Below are 25,394 nucleotides of genomic sequence, written 5' to 3' on the forward strand. Positions count from 1 at the left end.
GTTATAAAACTAATTTAACTTCTATCAGGTGTAAAAGAAAGCAGATGATCATAGCTAATCATGTCAAAAAGATGTTCTGAAAATTAAATAACATTCACAACCCTTCCTACAGGTACAGGGCAAGCCATAATATTCCATGCCAGAATGGACTTTGCATACACGTACACGTTTTAATGTCAGAATGCAAACTCCATTTTGAATAAAGGGCTAGGTTGGCCCTGCCATTGTTTTTGCTTGAACTAGAAATCACTAAAGTCTATTTGGGCAAGAGAGAAAGTTAAGCTATGCTTACTATTAAAATACAGAAATCAGACCATGAAAAATCTACTCATTAATTCATTAAACACTGAAAAACCTGTATTGTCTGCTTTCTAGAGTGATCTTTACTAAGTAAAATCTTCAGGCAGTCAGGTTAGCATAGATGAAACTGCTACCAGGATCACAGATCACCTCAGCTCAAATCTTATTCATAGAAATGAATGAGCCAAACCCTGAGAACAGCTCAGGCTCTGCTAGAGGAGAAACAGTTAATGCTCATCAGTGCCATGGCTCAGCAGAGCTGCTTCACAGCCAGGAACTACTTTGTCCAGCCTCAGTTAATGCACAGCTGCTGTCCCTGCTGGAGGTGAGTGCCAGCAGTAGCACAGGTGCTCACTCCCTGCTCAGACCCATCTGGGGCACAGCCAAGGACAGGGAGCAGAGGAAGAGACAAAAGTGGGAAGAATCTCACATGGGCAGTGACCCAACTGGAGTCCTGTGCAGAGAATAAGCTCAGCTCTAGTTGTGGCTGTTTTCCAGTTCAGGCTACCTGGACTCTGGCAGTACAGACCTACTGCTGTCCCCAGGCAGAGCTGCAGCTTTTGGGGGATGGGGGAGAACCCCAAACTACACCACTGCCCAGTTACTGAAATTTTACAGGGACAAAAAGACATCTCATAGAAGGTTCTCAAGCTTTGAATGAGGCATCTGCCCATCCTTGTCTATCTGCAAGTCAGATATCCTGGTGTTTTCCAGCTGGTAAGACAGAACACTGGAGTTCACATTGCCAAAATTGTTCTGGTAACTCAGCTGCGGACAGTTGGTGTTTTTATAGTCCCTCTGATACACTAAAATATAATGGGATGTTACTATGAACATCTCAAATCCCAAAGATACTTGTTATTTGGATCTTTATTACTACAATTCTATCCTGTCAAAACACAGGTTTTTGTACAAGGAAGACCATACGTCTCACATAAAATGCCATTTTATCCCTAGGGTTTGGGGTTTTTTTTCAGAGCTGGCAAGATCCTTATTTCATGCCCCTAAGACAGCACTTGAATAAGAAAAAGGGTAGCTGGCTATCTTCCATTTTCTCATGATGGAAATACTATGTGTGATTTGCACAAAGAGCATCCCTATCTCTTTGTGAGATGCAATGATGGATTATTGAATGACTTCATTCTGAGCCTCTGGCAGTCCAGAGGGATCATATCACTGACAAGACCAATAATCTGATCAGAGAAGCTACAGGAGTTCCTCCCAGCCAAAGCAGAATGAACAGAGGGAGCACTGTGCTCAGAGTGCTCCTCAGGTCTACAGCTGATCGAGCTGACACAACAAAAAGCACACCCACACTTCAGTTCCTCTCAGGATTCATTCTGGGGGTTGTCCATACTGACTCTCATTATGCAGAGGTCCCACAATTGGCTCAAAATAGGCAAAAACCCTAAGAGTAGCAGCACAAATTTCTGTATTTTGGAAAGATTTCTGAAAGGAAAAACCCCAAATGTTTTGTGGCAGTCCTAAAACCACAAAAAATCAGATTCAAACCAAGTTTTTGAGAGCAACGAAGAGCACTGTCTTCTCTCTCTGGCCCTACCAGAGGATAAAGCCTGAGAACTCAATTAGCAAGAAAAGATAGCACAAAACCAACATGTAACCCAACAAAACAATTGAAAGCTTTTATTGTGATACCTCGAATAGATACAGTATAGTGAAACAACAAATGATGTACAGTATTGCAAGGACAAAACAGCAACACAGCCATGTCACCTGTAAAAGAAAGCATTTTAAAGAGTTTAAGAAACAATGAGGCACAACTCAACTGCCATTTATGACTCATGCTTTAGACCTTAAACCACTTGTAACAGTCCTTTTAAAAGAAACCTCTGAAGCATCTGTTCCTTTTTCCAGTAAGTGTTTATACTGCTGGTTGGCTTAACATGAGTCTCAGTGAAGTCCAATAAAGTGTCCAAGAAGTTTAACAATAATTTGACAGCTTCTTCCTCTCATGGCCAATATCCAAGGCTGGAGATGAGTGAAGTTTGGTCTGTGAGTCTGGAGGTCACTGCTGCTGCAACCTGGCTGCTGAGATGAGCGGGCAGGAGGAGCCCTTGGAGGGAAGTGCATGGCCACCACCCCTGGCACCCAGCCTTGGGAACCCTTCCACTGATCCACCAGTAGGAAACACAGATGACCTTTGGTTATGGGTGCAGTAGGGACCCAGTCAGAACCTCTGAGGCCAGTTTTTAACTCAAAGAAATGTCTCTCCTCTCCTCTCCCAAGGACTGCAAGCACAAAGGCACACCACCCACACTGGTCACTCTGCTGGGCCTTGCTACAGGGACCTTAAGATGAAGCCATAACAATCTTCCTTCACACAGTTTGCCATTGTACAGCTTACAACCACCAAGGGAAATTCAGATCCTGGCCCTTTTAACTGGCAGTTAAAATTAAGATTACCAGGCTGCTAAAAGCAGACAGCAGGAGTGGTTAGGCTGAGCCATCCCTCACCAAATTTTGCAGCTGATTTTTCACAGCAATTTTGCAATGTGACAGGATTTTTATACATGGCAGCATTGCCTTTTAGTAATCAAAAAGGTACTTAAAGTAACCAGCCAAAGAAAAACTCTAGGGTTTGGAGGCAGACTCAGTCCTGGAAAACCATTGTTACAACCATTATTTTGGACCTAGACAGAGAATGTGTGGTCAGATGACTGAAGTCACACCAAATTATGATTAATTACTTTAGGACAGGCATGGCGCTTTAGAGGTTCAGTGGAAAAAACTTTCAATACATGTACATTTTTGCTAGCAAATTCCTATGCATCCCAATGAACATTTCTTCTAAGCCAGCTCATAGTCAGTTCATTTGGTCCAAGAAAGAGCCAGCAAGAAACAAAGGTTCACAAAAGCTTTTTGTTACAATTTATAAAAAACAAAATACAAAATAAATGTTAAGACCAAAAATAACCAGTACAAGTAACAAAAGTGCTCAAGTTGGAGGGGAAGTAAACTTGCCCAGAGCAAACACATACAAACTTTAAATATAATCTTTAATATATTACAAAAATTGGTTAGAGGGAAAATGCTTTAGTAAAATTTTTTTTCAAGTAAGTTTATTTTTCTTTCACATGACTGCTGGAGGGTTCAGTGACCAGACTGACCTCTTCACATCAGCCAGCAGTCATTGCTATCTGGATTCAACTTTCACCAAAACCAATAACAAGAACTCTCTATATCTTTATGAGGGGAGAAAATAATCATTGATGCTACCAAACAACGTGGGAAGAAAATTCACATATTCCCTCAAAAGAATAAGCCTCAAGAATTGTTACATGGCAGCATAAAATAGTGATTCTGTACTAGTTCTACTCTTTATTCCTTCTAAGTATCCACTCTTAATAAAAGACCAAAAAGAATATTGCTTTGTTTGGTTCTCTTAAAAGCCATAAACATCACATATAGGTCATTAACTCTTTATGCCAGTAGTCTGAAGCTCTATGTGCTAAGCACTTGAAGTCTCAACCTTTGGCATCAAAGTTAATTAAGGTTTTGGTGAAAATGTCCAGTTTGAAATATAAATAATGCACTGAAGAAAGAGGTTGAATTTCTAAGAATAAGACTATGTTAGAGACAGCATTAGCTTACTAACAAGAGCTAGCCAAACCCCCAATTTTGGAGAGAAAAATCTTTAATACTTTACATATTTTCTGTAATTTCAACTCTCTCTGGAAAAGCAGCCATTACTTTTGCCTTCAGTCCAGTGTACTGCCTCAGCAAGTCTGCAGCCAGGAAATAAGAAAAGCCCAAAGATACACAAACCTCACACAAGCTGTTCACAAGTATCAACATTGCAACAGGACTTAGAAGCCAACACAAACTTTTTGCTGATAGAAGTTTTAGTGCCTTCCTTGTTGGCAACAAGGTGGAAAACAAAATCCCAAAGAATTCCAGGTCAAAAAGAGCACGAGACAGGCAACACCCAAGCCCATCTTGCATCAATGGCATTGTTAAAAATGAGACCTGATGTGAACACAAAGTAGCAATGTGCAAGCCACAAAATCCAGGTTGAATGTAACTGTACCACCTCAGGCCTCTGGACTGAAACCCAACAGCTTGAACTACTTCTCTAATTCTTACAGTTTTAATTCATGGGTATCAATCATGACAACATCTGGCAGGCAGTTTAGCCAGCCTGCATCACAGAGAATGTGTACAGCTGGGAGAATGCTCCTCTCACTCCTCCTCCCCACAAAAACACTGGAAAGCTGGTTTTAAAGATTTGTATTGCCCCTACCCATTGGTGTAATTTTTCATGTCGGACAATTTCTAAAGTGCAGCAGAGTTCAGAAAGCCTAGGAGAGATTCCCAAAAACAGAACAGCAGCAGCAGCCCCTATGATTAATTTCACAGGTGCCATATTAGAATTGTTATTGAGAGAAAGGGATTTCATATTGCAAGGCTTCTGTATTGTTCAGTTATAGGACTTATGTAGTGTTAAAGGGATTTTTTTTCAAACAGTTTGTCCTCAACCAGTAAAAGGATTAACATACAAAAAGTCTTTAGAGACTGTTTAATTTGAAAATTAAGATAGCAAATTTATGTAGAGCGTTTCTTTCACAGTTGCTCAGTTTGCATACACAGATACCAACAGCTCATATTGTGCATATACTTTCCAGAAGTTTCTCTCATTCACTGATTCCAATAAAGAAACAGCATGAGAACAAAAGAGAAGGTGAGTTTCATATAAATTTTTATTATAAAAAGATACTTGGGGATGATTTAGCCAGCAAACCGGGAAACCCTTTCCCCACCCCCAAATTTTAAAAACTATCTTACTATTTTATTTTATGAAAAAACAAGTCAAACTTCCCTTCCCTCTTATTACTCCTCCTTTTCCTACAGGTACTATATTAATTTTCATGTCATAGGCTCTGGCCATTTCTCACAAAAATAAATATTTTTGTTCAAATGTAGCAGAAGCAGAAGACTTCAACAAGTTTCCTTGACATCAACCTCTTTGTCCAGTGCATTAGGACTATACAGTTACATGGAACCAGCCATAAAACTTCACTGATGCACAAGTCCCTGTTACTGGCAAAGGTACAGTACCAAAACTTTGTTTTTTCCTAATATACCAACTAATTTTTTTTTTCAAAATAGAAGATGCATATATTTTTCTGTCGTTTTAATCTTGCAAGCTATAGTTTTATAAATTTTTTATCCAGCAAACTCCTTAGGGAATATGTTGGTCTTAAAGGAACATATTCTATAGCATTATTGATTTAAAATCTATGTTTTTCATTAAGATACCAAGCCTCTGGCATAACCTTTCCTAACAACTTGAGACCTGCTAACTTCAGTCAGTGCAATTGAAATCTTTTTTTGAAGTGAGCACTGTACCTTTAACCAATTCACCTACAAGATGTACATAGGTTGTGGTACACTCAATTTGAAAAAAGAAATTAATAACTACAATACTGCATCCTCTTCACTGCCAAACACATCAGAAATTGCTACATATAAAAAAGCACCCCATCCCATACATTCTTTCAGACTGCTCTTGGACAGAACTTCTACAGGACTGGAGTGTAGGTGTTTAGGCAAGAAGCATGCACAGCAGAAGTAGCATTAAAGGCATAGGTCAGAGAGAGATGCTAACCAGTAAAATCTGTTTTCAATTAGTGAACTGTTTCTCTAGTCTGAGAGAGTTTAGAAAAAGGTCATCCAAAATGTTCCAAAACAACTGTTCACACAATAATACACGTACAAAAAGAGGGAACTTACACAAGGAGAAAAGGCAAACATGGCCTGAAATAGCCACTTACACTACACTACTCATTTGTGAGGTTTCAGAGTTCAGTGATATTCTCAGGGCCACTCTAGCCAAGCTCTTCCTTTACTTTGCATTAGTCTTTGTAAAGCCTGTTCCACAGAATAAAGTCCAAACAGAAGGAAAAAGGTTGTGGTTCACTCCCAGCCATTGTCTTTTATCATGTGGGCAAGTTCAATGATAAATTTTCCTTCTTTGTATTTCTGACTGCTCTCAAAAGCATGTTCCTGGAAAGGAAAAAAAATTAAAAAATCAAAACAACACTGAATTAAGTTCAGGAATGAAGTGTTTTAAACATCAAACTTACAGTAAAAATACAAACCAGGAACCATTACAGTTAACAACCCATATTGGTTATACCGAGTAAAGGGAGGGAGGGAGGGAGGGAGGGAGGGAGGGAGGGAGGGAAAAAAAGAGAGGTTGAAAAACAGAGGAGGAAACAGAACCAAACTTCTCCTAAGTGGAATCAGCAGATCTACTGCACAGATCTTGCTGTAGAACTGATATGTTCTCTCTCTGCTTAGGGAATTTTAATGCTTTTTAAAGTGAAGGTTAGGAAATGGCATGTTATACATGCTATTTATTCATTACCAGAAGTAATGAAAATAGGGAATGCAAACCTCTTCAAAAGCTCTCCATTATATTCATCATCACATGAAATGCATCAGGAAAATTTTTAAGATCTGAAACTACACTGAATCATTGAAAATTGAAAATCCTACCCAGAATCTAAGATTTTCAAAATCACAAACTTGCAACACAGCTGCAAGTGCACAGGTAAATTTTCAAACAACAGAATCGATTCCACATTATTTGTAAACAGAGTAATATGCTCAGTACTGTTTATTGTAATTAATATTTTTGCTGTATCACCAACTTTTGCAGTCCATGACACTACAGACTCACTTTGACAATTTCTCCCACCTGGTTTAGTGCACATGTGCTTGAGAGTCTTGCAAAAAGATTATCAAATACAGAAATATTAGACAGCTGTAATAGCACCTATAGCTCATGCTTGATTTGCAGTCCAGAATAAAATTATTATCTGCTACAACATTTCTGCAGATGCAAGGAAGCAAGACTACATTAGGGCCTGATGTACACAAGCTCCAGAGCTAACTCACATAAATTATCAGCGAAGGTGCTACTCAGTGGCTACTCAAACATCTGTGCTTCAACATGCAAGCCTTTATTGAGGATTTAAGTATATTACTTACATATTTCCATCCAAGAGTGGTTTTACAGTTTTCACAATAGATATCTGCTACAGCATGTAAACCTGTCAGAAGAACTCTCTCCTCTGCTGGACCACAGCCCACATTTACCCTGAAAAAAAGGGAGAAATTATGTTAACAGATGAGTGTGTTTCTTTTCTTACTGTTCCCCAGCTTTTCTCCTGCAGATAAAAAGTAGTTTAAAAAAATGCCTAAGTTATTCAATGCTGCAGAAGTAACTTCCTCTGTTACACTGAGCAGAAGGACAGGAAGAAAAAAGGGTTTGTTTTTTGTTTTTAAGTGGCTGTGGTGTCACTGTTGGTGATATCCACTTTACTGCCAGCAACAAAGATAAGCTAAATAGTTAAACTTCCAGAGAACAGAACACTACACAGTAACTGGACACTTCTACAGTTTCAGGCTTTACTTCAAAAACTATTTGAGACCTCTCTAATGGAAGTCTGTACCAGTGAATCAGCACCAACAGCTGAATTTAGAACCAGCTCCAAAATAGCAGCAAGAAAAAAGTCTCATAAATATTTGCTACAGATCAGCAGACTAAGCTCTGATGAACAAACAGCAATTTCAAAACAAAACATCCCTTGAAGTACTGCATCAAGCCAGTTTTTCCACAAATGAATCTATGCAGAAAACATGAGGCAAGACTAAACCAAGTTTTTAGACAGTTTTAAATATAAGCAAAATTTTGCCATTTTTACTGCTGTAGTACCAGATTCTTCCTATTAGAATTATAGCAGAAATCCTAAGTCACCACTGAGAGTCTACATATTAAAAGAATTTCAAGGATCTGCAATCAAATCCTTTGCAGTTGCAGTCCCATTATCCTGGTCAAAAATAGACCAGGACACTCAACTGTATCTTTTTCAAAATGCTGCAACACAAAAAACTGCTGAAAAATAAACACAAAAATGTAATCCTGCATGTAAAAAACTTAAAATACACCCATTAACAAATGCAAAGAGCCTCCTATCAAGGGAAGGACATGCCTAAGATTGCAAATATTAGGCTTGATAAGATCACAGAGACCTTTTGCCTCTAGCGCATTTGCAATATTCAAGGTCATTAAAGATGTACCGAGTTTACTGAAACATTAACCTGTAAATGTATCCAACTGTCAGGCTGGGAAATTCTTTAGACCACAGGCAGAGTTGTCTAAAGAAAATTTACAGTCACTCAATATCTTGTGACTTCTGGAGTATCTCAGAATGGCAGCTCCTCTCGAGACAGCTACCATTACATAGACAAAAGGAATTTCACATTAACACACTCCCTAATCTTTCAGCTCTTAGCAGAATTCCTTAAAATATAAGATAAACTCATATATGTGCAAAGGAATGCTTCAGAATCAGCCCAGTAGCTCTTTAATAACTACTGCTGGTGAGTAAAGCCAGCATTAAAAAGAACAGGGCAAAGTACAGCTATGTTAATTCCCAGTGTTTTCCCTTTGGGAAGCACAGAGTTACACTCTGCAGGGGTGTGCAGAACCATAACCACATACTTACACAGAATTGAAGAGGTAGGCTCGTCCCTGGCTTCCCTGGAAGGACTGCATTAGAAAAAAAAAAATTGCACATGTTAAAAAACACAAGCCCCACCAAACAAGAAAATAGTTCCAGAAGGGTATGTAAGTAAACATATAATGATAACACAGATAAAAACTATTTCAGATTAACTACTTTATACTAGTTCTTTATAGGAAAGTCTTGTCAGACAAGTTTTCATCTACATTAGATTTTTAATAATTTTATTTTGCTTTGTCAAGTGCTATTGCTCAAAATTCAACACCCATAATGCAAGCAAAACATAGTTTTTTCCTACCCCTCTGCAAGATATCAATTCTCATTTTCCTAGACATCCTTCATGCTAATTGAAATAATCTGCTTTTAACTCAAAGGGAGTTACTCTCATCTCCTCTGTCTTCCCCTGCTGCAGCCAAAAGATTATTTATTTCAATTTCATTGCATCATTTGATATAAGAGCAGTGAAATTCCGAACCAAGCATAAAACCAGCACACTGTACTCAGGAAATGCATCTAATCAGTTTAAAATTCACAGATAAGCTCAGCTTCATTTTAGTAAGAAAACTCTTACCATTAAAAGCCTGACCACAGGCATTTGCTTTCCAATCTCTCCCATTCCTGATAAATGATGGACAAACAATGGCACTTGGGCTTTCTTGGCTGGATCTAAATAATGTTTTAGTTCAGAGCAGTAGCAAAGTTTTGAATTAAAACCCCTAATCAGCCACACTCACTGAGGGCTGGTTTGGCTTGTGGAGCAGTTTCAGTGCCTTGATCTGCACCCTTGATCCTTCTGAACCAACAAACCCAGCAGTTCTTCATGCACTCAGCCATGGTAATGCAGACACAGACCTGAATGTGCTCAGGATGTGAGCTGCAGACATCCTGGGAGAACTTGTGAGCAGGCAGAGCCAGCCAGAGGTAAAACATTCCAAACCTGTGTCAGACACACCACTGCTTTCATCTGACTCCTTCTGCATTGAATTACTTGGTAATTTAGACACAGCCATTATTTCCCATCCAAACAGGATCACACTGGAACTGACTTTTCCTTTCTTCTCTCTTCCATACTGAATTACATTTAAAAAAAAATCTGTAAACTGTCTTAATTTCTTTTTTCTTTGAGCCTTTCCATTCTCTAACCTACTTTCAAAGAAAATTACTTTATCCATGATGCAAAGAAGGTACAATTGTTTATAAGAATCCCTGTGGTTCTAGTGTTGAACATCACAGACCAACTTTTCAGAAGCCTGCAATAGATCAGCATGGAAGGTTTTTGGAAGGAAAATCTCAACCTGAATACTTGTGCATGGTTTTAGTAATGCCAAGCATGAAACCATAGGCAGAAGGTCCTCTCTGCAATGGATTTGATTCTTTACATACTTAGTTACATCATTACAAATAATTTGACACTATGACAGGTATTTTGCCACTCTACCAACTAGCAACACAACAGCAGTAATTGTTGTGTTTTAATTACTCAGAATAGTGTGCAAAAATCCCCTCATCTTGTAAAAGGAAAATGCACCTAAATTAACCCTTTTTGATCAACACTAACCAGATTATATACTGCAATAAAGAATGTTTAAAGAAACCCCTGACTCTGGACTACTCCAGGTAGCAACAGTGCCAGAGTAGTTACATACAATCCTTACATACTTGTAAAATCTTTAACATGAAAAATTCTACCTAACAGTTAATAGCACTAATATTTTATTATTTTAGCAACCATTTAAAAGAACTATTGAGAGAACATATTAATGTTCTCCACAAATACTTGAAGGGAGGTTGTAGCAAGGTGGGGTCCGTCTCCTCTCCCACCTAAGAAGTGACAAGACCAGAGAAATGGCTTCAGGTCACACCAGGGGAGGTTTGGGTTGGGTACCAGGAAACATTTCTTCACCAGAAGGGTTGGCAAGCCTTGGAACAGGCTACCCAGGACAGAGGTGAAGTCACCACAGACACAGCTGTGGCACTTGGGGACATGGCTTAGTGGTAGACTTGTCACTGTTGGGTTTGTGGTTGGACTTGATGACCTCACATGTCTTTCCAACCTCAGTGATTCTAAGGAGGTTCCACCTTTAGCAAAGACAAAAGAAAAAGCACTGTCTCCACCAGCCAGAACTACAAGTCTTATTTTTCACCAGGCAAGGAAAACCAGATAGGCTGTGCAGGACAGTGAAAGCTGAAACTTCAGGCAGGACTGACCCTGAAAAGGGGAGACTTAGTTGAGAACAGAGTCTGGACAGTTCTGTCAGAAAGTAATTTATCCTTACAGCTGCTTTTAAGACAAACAAACAGAAACCCCACCACTAGTTCAGTTCTCCTGAGATACCTAACCACACATCACAAAACTGGCAGAGCAGTGCAGACCTGCACTCTGCAGTTCCTACAGAATAACCAGGACTCTCTAGACTCCAACCAGTAACAAACAGAGAATGCTTACTGCAGGTGAAAACAAAAACTCTTCAGATACAGACTCTTCAAAAATGCCCATTAACAAATGACTAGCTAGCCTGATTAAACAACACATTAATTTAGAGAAAATGACACATGGGCAACTGCAAAATTTAAGGAAAGTTAAAGGAAACACTTCCAAAATCCTTTTATTCAGTAAGAAGTAAACGTAAAATTAGAACTTCCGTGTTTCACACCTGATGTTATTAAAAAGAACTTCCAAAGCCATGATCACCATGATATCTGGTCAAACTACTGTAGAAATTTTTAAATTAAAAAAGTTGCAGGCATTTCCCCTTGCTTAAAAATTCCATGTTGTAAATTAGAATTCACAAATCCTTTTTCAAACAGCACCAAGAAATACTGTCTATTATCATGTGCTAGTTTCTCTCTTTATATGTAATTACACACACCAATCACATATAAATTTCTGTGGTAGGTTGGGGTTTTTTTGTCTGGTCCTATACCATCATTTTTAAACTACTTATATGCAATACCTGAGGTTCCCTGGCAGGCTGGAGAAGAAAAAAAGACTCCAGAAAAAAACAAGAGTCAGGAGATCTGAACGATCTTATGCAATTATTTCTGCCAAGTTTATGTTTAGTCTTGACTTAGTATCACCTACTAAAAGCTCTCCTTTGACCCTGCATTTTTCAAAATTAAGCAGAGGGCAGTAACAGGATGCCAGGAATAGCACAAAAAGCAGCTATTCCTCTCTCTTGTTTCATAAGCTGAAAAAAAAAATCAAGCCAAATGAAATACAAACCACTGGTTGGAAAGCACTGCTTTAGTTGTTTTTCTTTTCCTAATATATTTTTAAAGATGACTTGACTTTTCTTGCACTCCTTGCTTTGTTGCCCTAGATATATTGTACTCTCCTAGGCTTATTTTCCCTCAGAAATGGCCATTACCTTCTGATTTTGTAGATTATCAAGGTAGAGTGGAGGGAGAAGCAACACAGAATCTTTTCCTGTGACAGTGATTTTAGAAAGAGTGTTCACAAACATCTCACTGTGAAAAGCTCCTCCATTCTAGCCTTGCTTCCCATTCCCAGAGTATGACTGATGCATTTGATTCCATCTTTTCTTACCTACACTCATGTTTAGAGGCTAAGGATTGTATTTACATGCCACAGAACAGTTGTTTCCTTGCCCAGCTGCAAAGAGCAAGTTCCTCCATGTTTACATCACTCAGGTAACTCAACAGGAACCTGCAGCAACTTGTGTAACTGCATTCTGGAACACAGAACATGGGTCCAGGCAACTCAGACTTCCCTTTAAAACCAGTGCCCAACCACATAATCTGTGTTTCACTGAGCATTGAATGGTGCAATCCAGCCTTGCAGAACTCCCATACACTGACTGCAACAAAAGCACTGCAAGGACATCCATCTGTAAATTCCTATGCCTTTTAATTATTATAATCAATCTCTTGCCAGCACTTGGCAGTCAGTTTCTTATTCACATGAACAGCTGAGATATTTTCCCCGAAACTGTATTCAAACACCACAGAAAGGTAAATATCTGTCATGGATGCATTCTCTTAATGGTGTAAGAAGGATTTATTAGCAGAGTTCTACTTTCTGATGCATCCCACTACTAGAAATGAGAAGAGGACAACTCAGTTTGGTGCTTGCTTGCTAAGCTTGTAGCTTGGCTATAAACAGAATATTTTGCATAACCAGAATTAATACTGAACATTTGCTTTAACCAGCACTAGGTTTCTCACACTCTGCACTGTGTGATTCAGTTATACTGATATGAATTTTAAGGGACTGACAGGTTGAACACCTTGTGTGTCAACTCCTCCAAGAAAATGAAAGGAAGTACTTTAAATGGCAGTGTCAAGGACTAACAGGCACAACTGTTCAAACCAGTCTCCAGACAAACCACTTTTCAATAGAATAAACATCACCTATGCAAACACAAACTTTAACTGTGCAACATTTGTTCGGCACTCCCAAGATCATGAGCACTGTACATGAATCAAAGCTAAGGCAGAACATTCTATTCAAACTGAGTCCTAAATATGTCTTACCCAGTAGAGAGAAATTAGAAGAGAGTGGCAAGTGTGACCAACTCTCATCAATAATGACTCACAGCAACCAGGATTTTCACTTAGAAGCTGGGCAATTTATCAGTTCCACTAATAACTGCAGTTGAACTTTAAACTTACTGTAAGGCTGCTTTTTCATGATCCTCAATTAATAATACTGTATTGATTTATGAGTGAAATTATTCCTCAGAAATCCGTATCTTTGACCAGCTACCCATTTATACAGAAGGATGTGTAAGATCTATCATGTTTTCTTGTTTCAGCACAGCTGAAAGTATCTAGAACATCTAATAGTATCAGCAATAATGTCCAACTGTGCTTACAAACTACAGTGAAGTCACCTGCAAGACCAGTTTGGAACTAGGATCTTTTCAAGTCATCTGACAGACCTGTGTCACTGATACGTGATGTAGGACAGCAGCTTTATACATGTTTCACTTGTGCACACATGCAGAATTAGGTATGATCTATGCTTGTAAGTTGAACCCACCCTCACCTCTAACACCAGGAGTAGCTGTTTTACCCAGGAGGAAAGGAAATATCAGTCAAGCAGAACATGTATTTACTGCCCTGAGGCACAGCTGAAGGCGGGGAGGGGGGGAAGGGATGCTGCTGAAAAGCTTATGCCATCAATTATTCCCCAGAGACGGGATTAGATTGCATGGCTAGAGCTCATGCTCTACAGCAAATACCCAGGGAAACTTCCATCTTAGCATGGACTGGGGGCAAGGCAGGCATTGTTCCACAGGGGCATCACCAGTGTCTGCAAGCTACTCCAAACACAGAAATCAAATATTAAAGAAGGAAAATGAAAGAAGTCCATAGGTTTTCATCTGGTGTAATTTCCTTTCATTTGCTGGAGTTCCCTGTTATTTTCCCAGTTCTCTGGCCAAATAAGCAAATTTGGGAAATACAGAAAATTGTACTTGTTAGGGGCAGCATTCTTAAAGTAAACCAGAAACACAAGTGCTCTGATGTGTGAAATTATCTCCTCAGCAAGAGTGTAAGGATATTCTCTCACTTCAAGACTTGCAACATAAATTCAGAAAACTGAATTCAACATAAGGTACAGACAAAATAATTATCAGGGCAAGACCCCCACATTTGTTCCAGTTGGTGTTTCCCTCACATCCAACTCCTTGATAATGCAGACCACCAGAGATGCTGCTGCCCAGCTGCTTCTTAGGCAACTTCTAGAAGACTCTATGAGAAATACTAATTTTTTTTTAAGTTCATTTCCATTCAAATATTTACTGAATTTGATAAAGCAAGTTACAAAGTTCAGTATGTAGAGAATAGCTTTAAAAAATTCTACCCAAAAAACCGCATGCCAGCAAACATGGCAAATGATATTTCCCCAAAGTGAAGACTTTGTTATGCAGGACAAGTTATCTTGACCTATGCAGCTTCTTGAATGGATTTCAGAAATAATTATGTCAAAATACACAGAGTAGAACACTTGCCTTGCACTTTCCAACTCCTTTAAGCCTTCAAATCTATTCTTGGATGTTTTCCAAAGATTGCTTCTCTTTCAAAAACTAGGTTCTTCCCCCAGAAGAAAAAAATGAACACAAAAAACTAGAACCCTCTTGGAGAAAAAAAATTGTCACCAGAATATTTATGAAATTAGTGAGGGAACAAAACCAGCCCTCAAACATACATAAAACAGGTCCATCTATCTTTCTAAATACTCATTATATCATAAGCAAAGGAGGATTACAAATTGAACCAAGCTAAGCACAGCATATTTACTTAAAGACAATAAACCCTTTAAAAAAATTCCTCTTGATCTCATCGGTTACACAGTGGAGGACAAAACCACAGATTGCTAAACAAGGCTAAAAATGTTTTAGCATCTATTTAGGCTCAAGACTCTTCCTTGTCATCAATAATAGAAGAGCATTCACACTGAATGCCTTCGAGAACTAAACTTAACCACCAAGAACATTCTTTCACTCCCAAGGTGCAAGGATTTCCCAATGCAATCAATGACAGTTACATATATATATATATATATATATATATATATATATATATATACACCTTTATGCAGAACTCATTCTTGAAAATATTGACTCATCTAGTTTTGTCTGTGACTTCACATGACTTTTTTCCCCTCTGGTCAGATATGCTCGGCAATGAATGAGACAGAAGAAAGTGACAGTATTTATACAGATATCTGTACAAAGTAATCCAAATTCTCTCCATTCCCAGAATTCAGGCACACTCTAAGATGCTTCAATCGTCTTTCAAGCAGGTCAACCTTGAGTAACAAAACATTATCCTTTGCAGCATATCCAACAGATTCCAAGATTCTATTAAGTATTTGTATTTTTTTGTAATTTGTTGGATCATACCTGAATTTTTAAGCAATTATTGGAACTTAGAGGGTACAAGCCACTCTCAAGTGCTTTGGAACTTATGCTCTTCAAGTAACATTTGTCTCCTATAAAATTAAGTACTCTTAATAATCACTGCACATTTCCTACTATTACATAAAAATCAAAAGAAAGCTTCTTCAGTCAGGCCTCCCACAAAACATATCCTAGAATTGCTCCAAGAATAGCAAATATATAACATTTTATTTAGGCCACACAAGTGGCAATCTCCCCTGTACTTCAAGAAGTCTAGTAGAAGTTCTTTCAAAATTAAATTATGTTTGGATTTTTTAAATTATTATTACTAACATATATTGTTTGGTCACTTTTTACATGCTGTTTGAACATCTTAAATCCATGAAGTATCAATTTTAAATCCACTAAGTGCTTCCTATGGCATCAGCTCATTGCCTTACTCTTCATTAAGATCTGTGGTTATTTGCTCATAGTTTGATTCTCTTCTGTGCCTACAGTAATAGTAGGATATGATTCTAAAAATATTTGCCTCTTTAAAGAACTTTTTAAAAGCCATAGGTTCTTCCCCATCTTGTGAGCATACCCCAGCTGGTATGTGCTGATTGGTTTATTCCTTCTCATAGCATTTAAAAAATACTTTAACATCCTGACAGGCTCTGAAGTCTTCACCAGAGAAAGAGAAGATCCAGCACTCACAGACCTGTCAGCAGCACAAATCAGTCACTCTGAGGTGCACCTGGCACCACCTCAAACTTACACTTACTTCAGTTAAAAGTCACCTACAGTTTATCAGTTCTCTTACTAAGTATCCTTCAAATCAATGGTTACTCCAAGATAACCTGGGAGTTAGAAATTATTATGGTAACTGTTCATACATGTGTGCATGTGTCCAGCTGTACAGAATGTTTGTCATTATCTCTACTGGCAATGACCTCCCAGTCTGGGGCTCCTCATCTCAACCCGTCCTCTTCCCACGCCTTCCCCTTCCCCCAAGCTCCTCCCCAGCTGCAGAAAACAAGGTTATTACAGAGTGAAAACCTCTAGAAATATATGTTCTAACCACTAACATCATGTTGATTTCAATACTGGGCAACACACAGAGTCCTTTCACAGCTGCAGAGAAAACTAAAACCACAACTGAATTCACTGAGCAGGTAACACATTTTTGTCCTGTCTCATTAATCTGTGTTCTTATTTCTAAGCCATTGCCAAGATTCTTGGTTGCCATTTTATCACCAGCAAGGGCACAAGAAAAAGAGAGCTTTGTGATTCATTCCAGGGCAAGAAAGAGATCCTGCTGCTCAAACAGAACAGAAATAAAATGAAAAGGTGATTCGTGTATGCTGCCATCCTTGTCAGACAATTGGCATCAACAGTTCTCAAAAGCAGAAGAATTGCAAATCTGTATTGAAGTCAGGGACTCTTAGGATCAGAATCAAAGGGATGATTGACAGAAATATGCAGCACTTTTTGCTTTTCCATGACAGACCAACGTTTAAGAGAAACACCACTCAATTCACAGCATAGCTTTATCTTTTCATCTTCAAGTCAAAAACCACTACAGTGTCAGGTATAATAAATTCTTATACCTCAAAGCACATTAGAAAGCCAGCTGGAGCTGCTTTAAATTAGAAGCGCACCACACATTTTGGTTCATTTTCCCTGACCACACATGAGGAAGAAACAACCACCATGTCCCCAGAAAACATGGGGTGAGGGACAGCCCCCAGAGAAGCAGCTCCAGCCAGGCATTAAGTAAATACTGTTACAAAACCTGAGGGTTCTGACATGAGATGGTACTGGAAGCACTTGGAATAAAGTGAGAATCTACAACCAAAAATTGTATTTAGAGAATGTAACACAGAGCTTTGGCTTTGAACTAGGCCTTCAAGGAAAGGCAGTGAGGGGAAGTCAGGCTGAACAGTCTGTCTCTACTCCATCAATAAATCCAAACCAGCCCAGGAACCACACTGTTCTTTGTTAACTTCAGATGATGTAGAATCAACTTCCTACACTTCAGGTTGGTTTATGTTTGTTTGGGATTTTTTCCCTGCATCTGAGAAGTTACATTAACTAGGATTCTACCTATGTCAAAAAACCATCTCTCTCACTAACCTAAGTTCATTGCATATAATGTGCCTCAATGAAGGCACTTCAAGAGAAGTTCAGAAAAAAAAAAAATCAAATTTTATTTGCACTCCCCAACCCTCACCAGGGCCAGCTGTACTTGTTTTTAATGATCCAAATCTATCTATTGTTTTGCAGTTGTTCCCCTCAGAAGAACTCCTCCCATGTTGGATTATGTAAAGCTTCAGCCTAATGAAGATGGGTTTTCCAAAGCTATGTCCCAAATACAAGTACAATAGATGACAAATGTTCTTTTTATTTTAAAAGCATACAAAAATATACCACACATTTAAATGCATTTCTCTTTTACCATACAGATTTAGACAATAAAATATGGTTAAGAAATCTTAAATTGACAAAATATGAATCAGCTGTCAAATAAGCATATGGTCAACCTGCAAGTACAAATATTTTTGTAAAGTGTCTTCATCAAAAATTAAGGAAGCCAGAAAGTAGAAACCACCTCTAATACCCTTCCCAACACCATTAGAAACAACTTAAAAGTAATTCTTTGTATTTACTACAGATTTTTGAAGAGTCCTTTATGTTTTTCTTTGAATTGAAAATCTGATTCTTAACATTTGAAATTATTTTATGAAGCTGTAAAATGAACACATGATTTGCTTAACATATTTGAAGTATTCTGCTGACCAAAATTCCCAAGCCCTTGGAGAAAACTGGCTCATGTAGCAACTGTGGCAGCTTAGCTGGCATGCAAAAATCTAAGTCCACAAAAAGAAGAGCTTCCTATTAAGTATGTGCTTAGATTGCATTTTCTCAATGAATTAATACATGCTAAGAGACACAACAAAAATGTTTCTTTCTTCTTGTAAGTATCTACAACCTGAAGTTCAGGAAAGATTAACCCCTCCCAGTATTTTCTGGCCCAGAACATGAAGTGAATAATGAAACTCTGAATGCCTGTAATTTAGAATCCAGTGGTGCCAAAAAGGCCTCATACTCAAATTCTGAAGTCAACATGGAAAAAAAAATAAATTCAAGTGAAAGGAAAAAATTGTATGTGGAAAACCCATTATTGCCTGATAGCCCTGGGATAAGCAAGCAGGTATGCTTTGTCCTCACCCAAAGAAAACCTAAATTCAGAAGGAGCAGCATTTTCAAGCCCTCCCATCTCTTCAGCACTGAAGAGCAGCATCACCTGAGTGCTGCTGAACACACAAACAGGCAAGAGCAACAGAGAGAACTTTTAGTGTCAAACCCTTTATAACTAACTTTATTTGACAAAACAATTATAGAAAGAACATTTTGTATTAAAAAGTCTGAAAAGCAACTGAAGTGTTTTCTCCATGACAGCATAAAGAGTAATTTAATCAGGAGTTGTTTGAAGCAAAGAATGAACCAGTCTGTCAAGTATTTATCCCAAACTTCAAGCTTTCCTACATATTTCACACATTACAAGTCTTGGTTTCTTCTAGCAACAGGGAAGAAGGGCAGGCCTAGCCTGTTTCAAGGTTCCACCTATTCTCTAAGCTCAGACAGTCCAACTATTTTGAACATCTCTGGCTAATCATATTCCTTAGGAGCTGGTAGACAGCAAAAGTGTGTTTACAGATTCCATAACACAAGTGGGACACCCTGGAAACAGACAGTTTGGTGACCTTCAGTCCAACAGAGTCAAAAGAAATCTCTATCTGGAATAACCATAACCTGAATAATTTCCCTACCCAGAGATCCATGCTTTCTTCTGATAGTTTTCCTGAGCAGGCTTTTCAGCTACAACAGCTCACACACAGTACCCACCTACAGCACACACAGGTTGTTAACATGGGCAATATATCAGATCAACCTTTATGTCACATTCAGAAGTTTCCAGAACATACCCAGTTCTTAGCACACAACATGTATGACCCAAGAGTGAACCCAGGGAAGATACTTTGAAGTATGCATCAATTTGCATCCCTTATCTACTGGCAGTGGTGTCACAGTGACAACCATTTTGGTTAAGAAATAATTCATGAGGTCTCTAAAGAAACCACTTGCCTTGGAGATCAATTCATCGTGATTGGCGAGATGGGCTCTGCAGTGGATGCAGCTGTAGGTTCGATGACAGTTTGGCAGGTAAGCCTGGAACGTTTTTGATTTTGTCATTTTTACCATCTCTGCTGGTGGCTCCTCACTCAGCTCAGGGCTGGCACTTGAAGAATTACAACTTTGCTGAACTCGCTGACAAAAGAAACACTGGAATATGCAAGCAAAAGCCGTTGTTGTTCTGGAGTGTGTGTGGCACTTTCCACACAAATGACAGAAGAGAAACCGTCACAACCTGTAGGTGAAAAGAGCAGAACAATTAGCAGCTTACAACAAGACCAGAGTTAACTTGTTATTCAACAAGTCCAGCCATAAAGCAAAGCATTATTTGGAGCAAATAACTGGAGCCTGGCTGCACTACAGGCCCCTTTTTCTAAGGAACTGCACAGTTCAAGTTCCATTCAACACAGCAAAAAGCAGTTCTGTTCCACTAATGGCTTCTACTCCACCACATTTCTAATGAGGGATGAGATTCAAACAGTTCTCCATGAATCACAAGCACTTTCTACATTATACCAGGTGTACTGTTCTAGACATCCATGCAGAAATTCACACTAAAAAGGCAGGGAATGAGAGAAAGTTAATTGTCTTTGAAAGTTCTAGTGGTCAGTTCCAATACAGCGAGCAACCAGGAAAGCAATCTTAGAAAACACTTGTTCTGTCAACAGTCAATATATTTCATATATTTGCACTTTGGTTTTCAGCAAAAATCTTGCAGGATCACATCTGGCTCAAAGTCAAACACCAAGTAAGACGTTGCCACCCTGTTCAGGGATCCCTGTCTACTCTTTTGGCTCTGCAGAATTATGCCTTTAGGCAAAGACCTTCTTGACTGGTGTCCTGATCAAAGCTAATTAGGCACTTCCTCACCGTACCAGAATAGCCTTAATGGAAGCTACCAGACCCACAATCTGATAATGAAGCTAAATTCTGCACAGAGAACACCCAACATCCTCAAAGTGCATTTCAGAGATGTTACATGTCAGAGCACACCAGAGCCTACTGCTGTGCTGCAAAGCAAACCTTTATAGTTTGCCTGAAAACGAAACCGATGCTGAACGCTGCTAACATCTCCTGGTCTGTCAGAGGCCAGCAGCTCCCAGGCTGTGCATGCACCACACTAATGAGTGCCCAAAACACTGCACAGGCAACTTATGTCATCAGCTGTCAGGTGACTGCCTGAGTAGGTCAATAGCACAAACAGAAATGAGAGGCAATACAAAGAGTTTAGAGTCTGCTGATCCAGCTAAGAGCACGCAAATGACTTATCACAGTTGTAAACTGTGTGCAGGCAGCACTAACCACTCTCTAGCAGTAGGATGCTGGTAACACAGCTAGAGCAGATAGTGAAAGCCACATAAATTAAAGTCTGTTTATAGGAAGCAGTCACTGCTTCGAAAGAAGCCTTGAGAAAGTAATCTGTACAGCAGGCCTAGCACATGACACAACCACAGGAAAACTTAAAGGAGTTTCAGTTTAGATTTTTTTTAATCCTAAGCAGGAGAAAACTCAAACTACTGAAGGACTTGCTAAAAGAAAATTTCTTACATGAAGAATTTCAAAGGCAGAGATAAGCCACAAACAAAACACGTAACACACCACATGCAATCCAAAAAAATAAAGCAGCACTGGGAACAAGCTCTCATCCAAAGCATGGATCTACACATGAGAATGATTGGGAAAACACCTGATAAAGGATACATTTACACGTGTGAAATATTAACTCATTTGGCATGAAGAACAGGACTCAAATATTAATAGCAATTTAAAGAAATATTATATACCTTGTTTCCCCAAGATAACTTATTACAACTACACAGGGAAGAATGATTACATTATTTGCAGAAAACAGTTCGCTCTTGTAGAACAGTTACATATGAAACATTTATTAGAAGCAAGATATACAAGAAAAGTGATCTAAGAACATGAGGATTCTGTAAATTCCCTGCTTGAACTCAATGTTAGATACAGATCCTATTTAGGGTAACAGAAATAGACAAAACCAGAACAAAACAGGGTTTCAGAATGAAAGGCACCACATGCTAAGATGTTTTGACTCTGGCTGAAATCAAACCCTTTCCATCAGTGGAACACCAGTTAAATCCTTGCAGAAGTTCAGTAGGTGTAAATGTGGCACTTGGGGATGTGGCTTAGTGGTGCCCTTGGCAGTCCTGGGTTAATAGTTGAACTCAATGATCTTAGAGATCTTTTCTAACCTTAGCAATTCTGTGATCTGGAATGCAAAAGGAAAATATTTTTCTTCAACGCATTCCTGTAAGTGTTTTTAAACACTTCTAAAGGCAATCTGGACTCTTCCAGATTCAATATAGCAGGTTCTTCAACTACAGAAATTAAAATAATTGTAAGGTCGATTTAACAAAACTGTATTTGATATTGCTCTCTTGAAAAAGAGGACCCTGTTTGATAAACACCATAGGAACCACAGACTTGTTGTGCCTTTACGAGCACAATTCAAAACAAACCATTTCCTAGCTCGCTCTAACAAAGGTGAATAAACACAGTATCACTTCCCTCTCACGGTTCCGAGCAGTTCCTCGGGCTGCTGCTCATTATTCGGCACAGAACAGAGCAAAACCCCGAACCACCTATTCCGCCCTCGTTCTTTGGCCGCGGCACAGTCCGTGCTTTGGTCCTGCGCACGGACAGGTGTGGCTCCCGAAGCTCTGCTTGTGCTCGCACCTACCAGCGCAGCGCCAGGGGCTGTCCCGGCCGCAGGAGCCGGGCACGGCGATCTCCGCCCTCCTCCCGGGGCAGCTCCGCCGCCCCGAACCCCGCAATCCCCGGGCCGGGGGCGAAGAACGGCCCCCGTCCCGCCGCCCGTGACGTCACCGGGGCGGGGCGCGGGGCGGCCAATGGGGCGGGGCGGCCCCGCCCCGCGCGGGTCCCGGATGTGTAAACAAACACCCCGATGAGCGTGGCGGGGGGGGGGCGGCCCCGCGCGGGCCCCGCGCCGCCGGGGAAACAGCGGCTGCTGCCGCGCGTGGGGACCCCGTGCGTGGCACGGGCGCAGCTGGTCAGGAATCGGCCTCTCCGTCGTTCCTGCGGGGCTCTAAGGAAGGAGCGACATGAAACACGCTCAAACAGTCTGAGCGGCTGCAAAAAGCCGGACACAGCCTGTGCACGCACTGTCAGCAACCTGCAGTGAGCTTACTCCAGCAGGGAAAAGCTTCCAAGTTAAAGACTGAGCCACAGGAGCCTCATTTTCACCTTTACATACCAGGAAATAACAGGAGAAAATGAACGCGGAGAAAGTTACCGGCTGACAGCCCGCTCTCCCGGCGGGAGGGAGCCGCTGGCCGTGCGCCTTTAAAGCCGTTTCCTCTCTCACGCCGGAGCACGAAGCTGCCGCGGCGGGTGACGCCGTCGCCTTTTCTGTCCCCTCCCGCAGCGATTCCAGCAGGACAGCGGCTCGTTCCCCCCTCTGGCCACCGGCACGGCCGCGCGTCCACCCGAACACGGCCCCGCGCTGCTCCGGCCGCCAGCTCCGTGCAGAACCCCACGGCTCCCGGCCCCGCGCGGCGCGGGAGAGAGCGCGGGGGGACCCCACCGGCTCCCGGCGCGCCGAGCTCGGCTTCGCCCCCCCTCAATTATGTAAACCGCCCTTACCCGCCCCGCACCGAGAAGGCTGCGGGCAGACAGCGCTGCCGTCATTTCCAGGCGCTATAAATAGCGCCCGAGCCTCCTCCCGCCAGCAAAGTTGCCTCGGCGGCCCCGCGCACACGGGAGACGGCGGCCCCCCCGGCCGGGGCGCAGCACGGGGCTCCTCTCGCAGCCGCCTTCCGCTCATACCCACCCCCCCACCCCGCTCCATTAAAAAATAAATCCTAGCACAGGGAAGAGGGGCCGCTTCTCACCCGCTCGGTACTGTACTCACCGCTGCGCCGCGCCGACTCCGCTCCCAGCCCGGGCTCCGAGCAGCCCCCGGGCCCCTCTCCCTTAGGGGCCACGGGTAGGAGGGAAGGCGGGACCCCCGGTCCTTGCGCGGCGGGCAGCGAGAGCTCCGCGCCGGGCCTTCACCGAAAAACAAAGAGCGGGGATCAAAGGAGGGGCGTGGGACACGACGGCTTCCCTCGCCTCGAAGGTACCGTCTCGGCGACGGCCACCGGAGGGGGTCATAGACGGGGGCCGGGCGCGCGTGTGCCGCGCTGAGGGCCGAGGGGCGGCCGAGGCATCGTGCCGTGCCCGTGCCGTGCGCTCCACCCGGGCTCCCGCTCCCGCCGCCGCCGCCTTTGTTTTGCTTTGCCCCGGCCCGGGGGCGCAGCGGCCGTTAAACGCGCTCCCCCCCCTGTCGCCAGCCAATAGCCGCGCGCCCTCGCGCCCGCGCGCGCGCGCCCCCCGCGCCCGGCCCCACCCCTCTCGGGGGGGGGGCGGGCAGAAGTGGCGCGCGCCCCTCCTCTTCTTCGCCCCCGGCTTTGTGGAGGAGGGAACGGGCTCGGGGCGGGGGGCGGGGCCAGAGCGCGGGCTCGGGGGCGCGTTGGGGGCTTTGGCCCCGCCCCCGTTTGCCCCGCCCCCCGCCGGCCGTTGTGCGCGCGGCGGGGCGGGGGGGACTGTGGGGGAGCGCGCGTGCCGCTGGGCGCGTGCCGCGAGCGCCCCCCTCCCCTTCAGCCCCGCGCGCGGCGGGGTCGGGCGCGCGGCGGGAAACGGGCGGCGCGCGCTCGCTGAGGGCTGAGGCGGGCCCGGCCCTGAGGGGAGAAGCGGCGGGACGGGAGCGGGAACGGAGCGGGAACGGAGCGAACGCCAGGTAATAAAGGCCCTGCCGGTTTACAGCAGCCCCTCGGTTTACAGTTTCATCGCCGGGTGCGGTTTCCACGTGAAAGCGCTGCAATCGGCTATGTCGGATTGCTCAGAGTGCGTTTTCACACCAGAAAACATTTGTCCTCCGCGTTTCTGCCGGAGTTAGTAAAACCCTGGGAGGTGGCATTGGTCTGGTGAAACTTAAGTGCTGTAGAAAAAACATTAAGGAATAAAAGGCCACTTAGAGGCTGAAAGACAAAGAGGATCGGTTGGAACACTTGATTCCAGACAGAGAGTTTGGAGAAAGCTCATTGCTTATAGAGAAAAAATACACAGGTTTTATGGTGTAAAAGAACAATTTTCAACATTAGGGAGCCAAAATACAACTCACATACAAGTAGTTTCCCAAGTATTTGAGGTCTGTTGGCAATGATTGTGTTTTTCTTTAAAAAGTCAATAAAAGCCACCCCCTGGTTTATTTTGGCTGTACCCTTCTTATTTCCACGGACAAAGAGTGTAGGGACACAAACTGCTGGAGCCTGTGACGAAGTTGTCATTTACACCGTACCCGCAGGCAGGGCTCTGCTGTCCTGCTATGAACACACATCATCAATAACATGTTTGCCACTTCCTTTTCTTGTCAGTCCTGACATATTTTTCTTTTTTCCATAATCTTTACCAAGTGGTTTTCTTTACCCAAGGGCCTTTGGTACTTTGTGGAATACTAGAGAGAAGGAATCCATTA

General features: G+C 41.9%; 1 protein-coding gene across 4 annotated transcripts; it reads right to left on the reverse strand.

Moving 5' to 3' along the window:
• Nucleotides 1–1,918: 1,918 nt before the first annotated feature.
• Nucleotides 1,919–24,277, reverse strand: YPEL1 (yippee like 1). Of its 4 annotated transcripts, none has more exons than XM_036392932.2 (5): nt 23,790–24,277; nt 19,847–20,129; nt 8,835–8,878; nt 7,315–7,423; nt 1,919–6,324 (listed from the first exon to the last, which is right to left on the reverse strand). In XM_036392932.2, the coding sequence occupies exons 2-5, from the start codon at nt 19,961–19,963 to the stop codon at nt 6,235–6,237; spliced, it is 360 nt and encodes a 119-aa protein (XP_036248825.1). In that variant the 5' UTR covers nt 19,964–20,129; nt 23,790–24,277; the 3' UTR covers nt 1,919–6,234. The 4 variants fall into 4 exon arrangements, with proteins under 4 accessions (XP_036248825.1, XP_036248826.1, XP_036248827.1 ...); XM_036392933.2 differs by lacking the exon at nt 23,790–24,277 and adding an exon at nt 23,172–23,423; XM_036392934.1 differs by lacking the exon at nt 23,790–24,277 and adding an exon at nt 23,133–23,151.
• Nucleotides 24,278–25,394: the final 1,117 nt, after the last annotated feature.

Source organism: Molothrus ater, chromosome 18 (genome assembly GCF_012460135.2).
Source record: "Molothrus ater isolate BHLD 08-10-18 breed brown headed cowbird chromosome 18, BPBGC_Mater_1.1, whole genome shotgun sequence".
Classification (NCBI taxonomy): Eukaryota; Metazoa; Chordata; class Aves; order Passeriformes; family Icteridae; genus Molothrus; species Molothrus ater.